Consider the following 11,881-nt stretch of genomic DNA (forward strand, 5'->3'; position numbering starts at 1 on the left):
ATATGTTTACCTTAAGATTGTTGTGGACTTAAAAGTCCAAAACCGACGGAACAGTCCACTGCATGGGATTATACTTGAGATTGGAAGTGTAGAACATGTTTGCCTGTTTTATGTTTAATGCCATTTGGGTTTTCTTAATAAATGTTAATTATTTATCATAACTTCGTAGTAAATGTTAATTATTTATCATAACTTCGTAGTTTAATACCCCCTCCACTCCTTTTCATAACATCCAAATTTTTTAATTGGTCCAGTCTTTTTTATAAGATACAATTTGCGGTTGTCTGAATATTAAATATATTTTTCCAATTTTATTCTTGATTATTTGCATTATATTTTTTCCATATGTTCTCTTTCATATTTTTTCTCCACTATTTCTTTCTCACACTTATCCTCTTATCAATAAGAGCATATTAAAAAAAAAAAAGGTATATTTTTTTTACATATTTATTACTTTCAAATACTAGCAAATTTCTTAAATCTGTAAAGATGAAGCTTTTAATAATTAGAATTTTTTTGCATTGATCTCTTCGTCGAGAACAAGAATGCAGTTGCTCGAATCACCTAATTGTGAAATTTAATTAGCATTTATTAAGAGAATCTAAATGCCATAAACCTAAAAACTGACAACAAACGTCATCCTCAAACATAATCCTATGGGTGGGCTGTTCGCTGGTTAGGACTTGTAAGTAGACAATAATCTTAAAAAGTAAAAATATATAATGCATGTGGCAAAATACGTAATTGTTAATATCCCATAAGTAAAAATTAATTATTTTTCAGGGTCCACCAATTTCTTGGAATATCCATTCTACCCCGGATTCAGAGATTGAGTACATTGGAAATGTAATTTATTTAACATTTGAGAACCTCGTTATAAGATGTTGGGCGTAATAAATATGTACATTTTATATTAAACCAATTCGTATTTGATAGTTGTCAACTATGATTAAGGGACTCCATATATATATATATATATATATATGAAACCATGCTACGCAATAACCACAATCCAAACGCTTGATAACTATCTCCTTCTAGTGCATAATGAGTTCACTTGTTATTAAATTGCTCCTCTTTCTCTTTCTCTGGTATTCTCTCATCTGTCTCTCTTTTGGTGTTCCTAGTGATTATTCCATTCTGAACCAAGATCTTGACAAATTCAAGTCTGAAAAAGAAGTCTTCTACCTATTCCAAATGTGGAAGGAGAAGACTAATCGAGATTACTAAATCCTAGACGAGGAGGTGATGAGATTTCAGATTTTCAAAAGCAATTTGACAAATATCAAGGAGGAAAATGCAAAAAGAAAGTCACCCTATGAGTATCGTCTAGATTTGAACAAAATTTCAGATATGAGTTATGAGGAGCTCAGAAAAATCTACTTACATGAGACAGAGGAACTCATAATGGGACGCCACAACAGCAAAATGGTATTGAATAATGCAACCTGTCCAAGTGCGCCTTCTTCTTTGGATTGGAGAACCAAAGGAGCTGTAACTTATGTCAAAGACCAAGGCAAATGCGGTAAGTTTAAATTTACTTATTGTAAACTAATAGTAGCACATTAGGAAAGAATAATAGTGAAATCAAATCCATTTTGATAGGTAGTTGTTGGGCATTCTCTGCAACTGGAGCCATAGAAGGAATAAATAAAATAGTTCAGCAATGGCTTCCGGTTCCTTTCGAACAACAACTCATACCTTGCGATAAGAATAACAAAGGCTGTGATGGAGGATGGTATGGTAATGCATTTCAATACGTCATCAACAATCGTGGTATAGCCTCAGAAGGGGATTATCCATATAAAGCTAAAGATAGTGCTTGCAATTCCACACTGGTAAGTATTTATCTGGTGCCTAAACTTGTGCCTACCAGTTGGCTCGTTTAAGTATATGTATCTTTTCTAACTCTAGTTTTACTCTAATGATTTTTATTTCATTTTGGTGCAGGAACAAAAGAAATTTGCTACTATTGATAGTTATAGTTATTGGTATCACACAACTATATCTCACAGTTCTCTCCGTTGTTTTGTTTTAAAGCAACCTATTATTGTTTCCTTATATACAAGCCCTCATTTTAAGTCTTACAAGGGTGTGTGTCAAATTTTCATTATCATCCAACAAGGCACATTTGGAGAGTAATTAATAGTTGCTTTCTTAACTTTGGCAGGGAATCTTTAATGGGAACGACTGCTCAGGCATCGGTTCCTATAAACACAATCATGCTGTGTTAATCATAGAATATGTTTCAATCAGTGATTGGCAAGACTTTTGGATTGTCAAGAACTCATGGGGACCCTCCTGGGGACAACGTGACTACATCTTCATCAAAAGAAACACCGGTGCTGCTCACAGAGTATGTAACATAAATTGTTCTGGTGCATAACCAATCAAAGGGAATAAAGAAACACCAGTTTTGAAGTCTGCTGCTTCTATGCGAACATGCCCTCCCACAATAATAATAAATCTAAGCAATATATATATATATATATATATATATATCCGAACGAAATACACCAGTTCTGTTGTACCATGCGTGTATTGGGCATAAAAAAATGGCAAACGATTTGCTATGAATAACGCTTATGTATGTTTGATGATGAATGAAATATCTCTATGTGTACTTCATTGATCTCCTATCCATGTTGCCATGGGGGTCAAATTAAATCTAAACTAGAAATGTAACTAATCTAAGCTGATCTCTAAACGGAGCCTATTATCTAAGTTCCTAGATAAATAAAATATCAATCGCAATTTAACAATTGAGGAGTGTATGAGTGGTTTTATTAAGAGAAAATGACAGAAAAACATCTGTTAAATTTTAAAATGATAAATAGACGATTTTGACCAATTTTGAAGTAAAAACTATTATAAGTATAGTCAAAATTATTATAAAAGTAGTCAACATGACCTATTTGTCTTTTTAAAATTGAATAGGTACTTTTCTGTTATTTTTCTTTTATCTAATTAAATCAAACCTTGTTTACATGTTTTTCAAGGTATTAAAGAATGAAGAAAGTGATGTCTGATACGATGAGATGAGCATCTCCTTAATGAATGAATCTGTTAACATTCGTAGTCCCAATTAGATTGAACTCGTCATCTCTTTATTATGAGTTAACGCGTATGGTGACCCTTCAAGTGAGTGACAATAACTTCAAACATTGCCTAGCCGCCTAGATACTAGTACACTTTTTAAAATAATCTAGGGTTAAGGTGCATCTAGCATCTCAAAATATTTTTTCGCGTGCATCCAGCACTCAAAGTATTTTGTGGTACTTCTAATACCTCAAAGCATTTTTTAGGTGCATCCAATACTGTAAAGTTTTTTTTTTTTTGTCTTGGCACTGGATGCATCAAAAAGTATTTTTAGGTGTTGAACAAACCTAAAAAGAATACTTTAAGGTGTTGGATGTATCAAAAAATACTTTACAATATTGAACACACCTAAAAAAATACTTTAGAGTGTGGAATGCAACACAATATTTTAGGGTGCTTGATAGACCACAGAAAATACTTCAGGATGTTAGATGTACCTTAACACAATAGTTTATACTCATTGTTTAGATAAAAAGGGTTCACTCTAACCTTAAATATAAGAGTTCAATCTATTTCCTTCCCAAATTTATAATTTTAAACCCAAAATATTCATATTGATTGCATATGTAAAGGGGACTCTCAATCAAGGAGTAATTCCATTGCACATAACTAAAGAGGATAGTTTAAAGAAATTAAGATACATTTGTTATACACTACTTACTGACTTAATTAATTTCCTAGGTAGTATTTTCTAAACTTTTATTCTCTTATAATTAGTCCATGATAACCCATGTGTACCTCTTATACTTGTGTATATCTAGGATTTAATTTATGAAAATGTGAAGTGAAAAACCCAAAATTAAAGTAAATTTCCGTTTAAAAAACTAACATCAAATGGGAGTCAAAAATAGGGCACACAATATCATTGTGAAATTGAACTACTTAAGTTTATTTTCATGTTATCTAATAATTTTTATTATATAGTATAATATAATTTTTATTTAATTATTATGTCACTTATGAGACTAACGGTTATAAGGCTATGAAAATAATAACCATAAGATTATGTGGACTAGGCTTCTCTCCTTTCCTTTTTCTCTCCGTTGCTGTCCGCCGCCCTCTTTTATTTTTTTATTTTTCAATTTTCTGTCTTTCTCAACTCTCCACCGAGCCTTGCCACGTTGCCTCTTCCTTCCTTTTTCTCCGTAACTTAAATATGGCAAGGGTTTCTATAATTTTAAATAACTCAAAATAGTCCATATAATGAATACACATGACAAAGGGTTTTTATTCAAACGCATATGATTAAAGATGGTATTTTAGAACAAAAAAAATATTTATTTATTACAAGTAAGTAACTTAACTAATTCTGACAAAAAAATTAACTAAACTAATTTTTTTAATATTTATAAATTAGTTATTTAGTTTTTGTATTAATGACCAAAAGAAATAATATTTTTTTACATTTGGTAGTTTTTTTGGCAACTTATATGTTGTATAATCCATCTTTACATTAGCCATAATTAATAGATTATGAGTATAGGGACTAATACTTATGATTGAGAAAAACTGATAAGAGTTAACAATAAAATCAGTTTTTGGTTAAAAAACAATAAAATCAATTATATCAAGATAATCGAAATAAAGAAATACCTGTGTGTCTACCTTTTCTTTTCTTTACTTTTTTTTCGGGTTTTGTTATATTGTCCTGGGAGCATAGATGAGTGTGTTTAAGTTAAGGAGAAAAACGGAGGAAGAGGCAACATGGCAAAGGCTTAGTGGAGAGTTGAAAAAGAAAGAAAATCAAAAAATCAAAAAATACAATAAAAGAGGACAGCGAGCGGCGGCGGAGGGAAAAATAAAAGGAGAGAAGCCTACCCCATAATTGGGGCGACAACAACTCTATATAAAATAATAAATTCTCCTGCGCGGCGCGCTTTCCATTGAGTTGGGATAACGAGTGAGGAATGAGGCTTGGGGGTGTTTGGTTAAAAAGTAATTTAAATTAAAATAAAATTTTTACACATATATTTATCTCAAATTCCTTAAAAACACATCTAAAATCTTATTTTAAAGTATGTTGTGATATGATAACAATATGTATGATAATAAAATAATATGATGTTTCATTGTTATAGTTGGTGTTCATTTTGATTTTGTTGATTGTAGTTTCAAATTATAAATTTTGGTTCTTAATTACTATGAGTCTAAAATATTAATTTTTATATTTTAATTAAAATTTAGACTATTTCATTTATTGAGGGACTAAAAAATTATTATTTGAATTTATAAATATTAAAACCAAAACGAGTAATATAAACTAATAATGACCAAACACTGTAATAACATAATAATAAACATTTCTTTACATAAACCATTATATACAGGATAAAGTAGCATATAACACTTGTGTATTATTTTTCTAATACATTCAACATTCTAATATTATTTTTTAATTATATTTCATATTTAAATTTTATTTATGATTCATGATGCTAAATACGCTCTAAATAAAATTAAAATATCAAATCATTTCAAAATGTTGGGTGCACATAAAAAATATAATTAATGTGTCAGATGAAAAGATATTACTCCTCTGATTCTAAATATAATACTTATTTTATAATATAATTTATATGACAAAATGAGTTTTATATTTAAATCGAAAGAATATTTTACTTTTTATATATATAGTAATAAATATTTTACTTTTTATATATATGGTAATAGCATGTGATGGAATGTTTTTGTCGTACATAATGATCGTTTGTGCGCGTGGCACTTTCAGTCAGTGTCCCCATCTCCTTTATGTTTTTGGCATTGGATGTGTGGTTGTGGAAAGCTTAAAAATTAAAATCACTGATTTTAGTTTGTGGTCCCCACTTGTGATCTTTGGACCCACGTCTTCTATCATGTTTGGTGTTTCCTGGAGTTCGCCCGTGACATGGGGGTTACGTCGTCACAAGCAAGGACCCTATATATAACAATTCTTTTTTATAATTTTAACATTTTGAATAAATGCAGGAAGATCATGATTTAAACCGTTTAATATACTACCAGCAGTTTTAATAACACTTTATTTCATCACTTTATTATCAACACTATACACAGCCATTCTTTTTACAATTTCAGCAACAACAAAAAAATAAATAAATAAGAGGGTCATGGTGCAAAAGAGGTTGTAAATAATATTGGTGAAGTGGTGAAAGCCTATATTGAAATGTTATAAATGTCATTAGTGATGTAGTAAATGATTTATAACAAGGCCTTTTTATTTCTATTTTTTCCAAATATTGAATTTGTAAATTGTAAATCACGTTGATAAAGTTGTTAAACTCATTACAAGGGTCAAATTATAAATTTAGCAACATTGCAAATTTTTATTTTAGTCATAAGCATTTATTTGAAATTTTGAAGTTTGGGATATTTTGTTTTTGTTTTTCAAATTCAAAAAGTAATTTTTTAAAAAAAGTTTTTGCTGATAAACATGCATGTACGAAAACCGTTATGTTTATAAGAGGTGATGGAAAGGAATCTTTGTCATTTCATATTTTTTTTATATAATTGTTTGTACTCATGGCCCTTTCAATTATTATATTTATTTATTTTCTTTAATTCGCAACTATATGGGTGGTCGTGGTCGCTGCATGGAAAAGTGGAACTAGTTACGGTGTTTATTATTTTGATGAGTACTTTAAATTTATTAGATTTAGATTATCTAGATTTCATTTGGATTGTCCAGATTTAATTTTTTTTATTTTTATTTGTTTAAGATAATTATTTCAAGAGGTATAAAATATAAAATAAAGATAATCTCTCAACTATCATTTTTAAAAGGTAATTTTTTATTTAAAAACAATTAATTAAAAATTTAAAATCTAAACCATTTAAATGAGATCTCAATAATCAAAATCTAGTAAGCTTAGAATGCTCATCAATATGAGGAGTACTAAAATTGGTTCAGTGGAAAAGCTTGGCCTTCCAGAGTTCCAGTCGCTATTCTCCTCCTCTCTCCCTATTCTTCTTCCTCTTCCTATATTTGTCGGCTTCCAATTATTTTCTAACTTTTCTTCTCTTCTATGAGTAGATCATGATCAGTCGCCAGTCTCCCTTATTCCCTGTGCTCCTCCTAATTTTGTTATCTCGTAAAAGTGTGTTTGGTAAAGTAATAGTAATTAAAGAATGAATAGAGATATCCTGGGTTCCCAAAGACTATTGGTCCTGTTTGATACGAAAGACTATTGGTCCTGTTTGATACAAAATATTAAAAATAAAAGGTAAGATTGAGATTAAGATTAAAAACATTTTGTTAAAAGAATGTTTAATATGAGTGATTGCTTGTTACTTAGGATTGGACAAATTCATATATGTAAGTTTGGGAAATAAAACGAGAAAAGTGGTATTTCCTAATCCTACCTACAGAGATTTAATCCCATGTAATAAGAAATTACTTATGCTAAATACAAAACCAATTTCAGTGCTTATTATCTTGATGAGAACCCTAAGCTCATCAGGTCTGGACCGTCTATATGTGATTTGAACGGTCTAGATTTAAATTTTTAATTAACTATTTTTAATAGAAAGGATCATTTTTAAAAAAAAAGATAATTAAGAGATTATATCTATTTTAGATTCTACATATATTAAAATAATTATTTTAATAAAATAAAAATAAAAAAGAAATCACATTCGGACCATCCAAATGAGATATAAATAATCAAGATCTGATGAGTTTAGGGTGCTCATCAAAGTTATGAGCATTGAAACTGGTTCGTGCTTAATACTTTTTAATGATTTTTTTCAGTTCAAATCCTAGTCCTTATCCCTTATTTTTAACGACATACTAAATGGGACCATTCAGTCTAGTGGCACAAGATATTTTAGGGGAATTTTAATTGGGATAATGACAACGATTTAGAATTTATTTGAATTTTAGCAATATTTTCATTTCAAAAGATAAGATAATATCAAATCGATATCACAACAATCAATGTATGAAAAAAAAAAGTTATATATTAACTTATAAAAACAAAATAGTAAAATTTAAATCGTCCAAATTTAATTTGGCCTGTCAAAAAAATGTTTGAACCTTCTTGCTGAGTCCTTTTTTTTTGGGGCAGAAATGTCACAAAATTGCTTCATAAATTGGTCAAATAGACACCCATGATGCCGGCTAAAGCAATGATGACTGGTGCTTCCGTGAGGCATGATTGATTAACTTCCTATACCAATTTTTTTTTATTCTCATCGTTAGATTAGCATTCAACAATTTATATTTAAGAAAAAAACTTAGGTCAAATTACTTATGTCCGTTATGTCAAGTTCTCTATAATTATATATAGCAATGTGTTATCTTTTGTTTTTCATAATTTGTAATTAAATGCTATTAAACATTGATATTTCAAAAATAGGACACATGGTTATTGTCCTATATTTAATATCTTATAAAAATATTATTTTAATATCAACTAACGAAAAAGTATATAAATAAATTTAAATTATTAAAATTTGATTTAAAGTTCATTAAATTATTAAAATTTGATTTAAAGTTCACATATGTATATTTTTATTAAAATATTTTATCTATCTTTTTTATTTTTATAAGATATTAAATTTTAACCATTCAAAGTTAATTTAATAGTAAGGATAAAGGAGGGGAAGAAAGAGGACAATAAGGGAATTGGACAAATTCTTTTCCTGAGATGTAAACTATGCATCTCCTTATCATTTTGCGTAGGACAAGGACACGTCTGAAATTACAATATATATATATGTGTGTGTGTGTGAGTCAAACATCTTATCAATTTAGGCTATTTTATTTATTGAGAAACTGAAAAACTATTATTTAAATTCATAAATATTATAACCAAAATAAGAGTAATATAAACTATAATGACCAAACACTATAGCAAACCAATGATAAACATGTCTTTACATAAATCATTATATACAGGATAAAGTAATATATAACACTCGTATATTACTTTTCTAATACATTTAGTATCCTAATATTATTTTTTAATTATATTTAATATTCTAATTTTATTTATGATTCATGATGCTAGATACAAAATAAATAAAATTAAGATATTAAAGCATATTAAAGTGCAAGGTTGTTAGATGAAAGGATGCTATTTTACTTTTTAGATATGGGGCTATAGCATGTGATGGAATGTTTTTTTCGTACGTAATAATCTTTTGTGCGCGTGGCATTTTCAGTCATCGTCCCTGTCTACTTTGTTTGTTTTCCATCGGATGGGCGGTGCGCGGTGGCCGGGTAAGTGTGTGGTTGCGGGAAGCTCAAAAGCACTGATTTAGTAAGTGGTCCCCACTTTTGATCGTTGGACCCACGTCCTCTATTATGTTTGACGTTTCATAGAGTTCGCCTGTGACTTCGGGGGTACGTTGTCATAAGTAATAACTCTATATATAACAATTCTTTTTTTTTTTTTTTAATTTTAAAGTTTTGAAAATATGCAGGAAGATGATGATTTAAACCGAAAAAATATACAAATAAGAGGGTCATGGTGCAAAAGAGGTGTTGGAAATAATATTGATGAAGTGGTGAAGTCTATATTGAAATGTTATAAATGTCATTAGTAATGTAGTAAATGATTTATAACAAGGCCTTTTTACTTGTATTTTTCCAAATGTTGAATTTGTAAATTAAAAATGACATTGATAAAGTTGTTAAACTCATTACAAGGGTAATATTATAGTGGGAGAATTACAATAAGATCATAAGGAAGGGATTTAATTACCTTAAAGTTTATTGATAAGTGAAGAGTAAGTAATAACAAATTTTAAAATAGAGAATAACAATAGGTTTAGGTTGGTCTCTTGTTATTAGAATTTTTTTTACTAATTAAATTTTTTTCTTATAGTAATTCTGTCTATTATAATTTAGCAATATTGCAAATTTCTATTTTAATCATAAGCATTTATTTGGAATTTTGAAGTTCGAGATATTTTATTTTGGTTTTTGAAATTTAAAAAGCAATTTTTTAAAAAAGTTTTTGCTAACGAACATGCATCTGCGAAAACCATTATATTTACGAGATGTGATGGAAAGGAATCCTTGTCATTTTATACATAATGAAGCGCCACCCCTCTTTTTTTTATATATAATTGTTTGCACACGTGGCCCTTCCAATTATTATATTTATTTATTTTCTTTAGGTCACAATTCTATGGGCCGTCGTGGTCGCTGCATGGAAAAGCCTGCCTCCCCCCGTCACAATTCTATATTTGTCGGCTTCCAATTATTTTCCAACTTTTCTTCTCCTCTATAAGGAGACCATGATTAGTCCCCAGTCTCCCTCACTCCCCGTGCTCCACTTATTTTATTATCTCGTAAAAGTGCGTTTGAGTAAAGTAAGAGTAAAGAAATGAATGCAGTAGAGATATCCTGGGTTTTTCCAAAGATTGTTAGTTCCATTTGGTACGAAATATTAAAAATAAGGGATACAGATTGAGATTAAAATTAAAAAAAATTGTTAAAAGAATGTTTAGTATAAGTGATTGCTTGTTACTTAGAATTGGACAAGCTTATATATATGAGATTGAGGAATATTATGAGAGCGGTGGTATTTTCTAATCACACTTATTTAGGATTTAATCATATGTAATAAGAAATTACTCATACTAAATACTCTTTAATAGTTTTTATCAATTCTAATCCAAATTCCTATCCCTTATCTTTACCGACATACTAAACGGGACCATTTGTTCTAATGGCACAAGATATTTTAGGAGGATTTTAATTGGGATAATGATAACGATTTAGAATTTCTTTGAAATTTGGCAACATTTTCATTACAGAAGATAAAATAATATCAAATCGATATCACAACAATCAATTTATGAAAAAAAAGTTATATATATATAAACTTATAAAAACAAAATAGTAAAATTTAAATCGTCCTAATTTAATGTAGCTGGTCCAAAAAATGATTGAACCTTCTTGCTGAGTCCTTTTTTTTTTTTGGGAAAAAATGTCACTAAATTGTTTCATTAAATTGGTAAAATAGAAGGCCATGATGCCGGCTAAGGCAATGATGACTGGTGTTTCCGTGAGGCATGATTGAGGGGGGAAGAAAGGAACCTCCCCACTTTCATTGTGGTTAACTTCCCCTACCATTTTTTTTTAGTCTCATCGTTAGATTAGCTTTCAACAATTTATATTTAAGAAAAAACTTAGGTCAAATTACTTATGTCCCTTGTGTCAAGTTCTCCAATTACATATGGTCATGTGTTATCTTTTGTTTTGTGTGATTTATAATTAAATGCTATTAAATATTGATATTTTAAAAATAGGATACATGGTTATTGTCCTGTATTTAATATCTTATAAAACTATTATTTTAATATCAACTAACAAAAAAGAATATAAATAAATTTAAATTATTAAAATTTGATTTAAATAGTTCACATATGTATATTTTTATCAAAATATTTTATATATCATATTTATTTTTTATAAGATATTAAATTTTAACCATTCAAACATATAAGTAATTAAATTTTAAACATTTCAGAGGTTGCAATCTCCATCATTTTCGGCAGGAGAAAGCACAAGAACATGTAGCTTGGCTTTCTGGAAATTATTGTGGAAGTGGGGACACTATACCTATCGCATTTGCAGAATCTGCGAAAACCTACCGCTCGTGTCTCACGTTTCCTTGTCCTTACTTTCCTCCTCAATCGTGTAGCATTTAATAAAAGTCAGCTGTGATGAAGGCACTGTACGTAGCTGCCTCTATATATATGGAACAATATTGCTATGCAAGAACCATGCACAATCCAAACGCTTAGCTCAATATCTATCACCTTCTAGTGCACA

General features: G+C 29.3%; 1 protein-coding gene across 1 annotated transcript; it reads left to right on the plus strand.

Annotated features, from left to right (window-relative positions):
- The first annotated feature begins 1,353 nt into the window (after positions 1-1,353).
- LOC114747446 (zingipain-2-like) lies at positions 1,354-2,386 on the plus strand. The gene is made up of 3 exons (XM_028935780.1): positions 1,354-1,525; positions 1,606-1,838; positions 2,171-2,386. The coding sequence occupies exons 1-3, from the start codon at positions 1,354-1,356 to the stop codon at positions 2,384-2,386; spliced, it is 621 nt and encodes a 206-aa protein (XP_028791613.1).
- The last annotated feature ends 9,495 nt before the right edge of the window (positions 2,387-11,881 follow it).

This window comes from Neltuma alba, unplaced genomic scaffold, assembly GCF_004799145.2.
Source record: "Neltuma alba isolate B1F8T4 unplaced genomic scaffold, ASM479914v2 tig00005313_pilon, whole genome shotgun sequence".
NCBI classification, from domain to species: Eukaryota; Viridiplantae; Streptophyta; class Magnoliopsida; order Fabales; family Fabaceae; genus Neltuma; species Neltuma alba.

Bases quoted from the DNA above. Each gene is read 5' to 3' on its own strand.
- LOC114747446 (XM_028935780.1), top strand. From the start codon at position 1,354: ATGAGTTATGAGGAGCTCAGAAAAATCTACTTACATGAGACAGAGGAA. The intron at 1,526-1,605 runs GTAAGTTTAAAT...CCATTTTGATAG, and splicing joins CAAAGACCAAGGCAAATGCG to GTAGTTGTTGGGCATTCTCT. The intron at 1,839-2,170 runs GTAAGTATTTAT...TAACTTTGGCAG, and splicing joins GTGCTTGCAATTCCACACTG to GGAATCTTTAATGGGAACGA.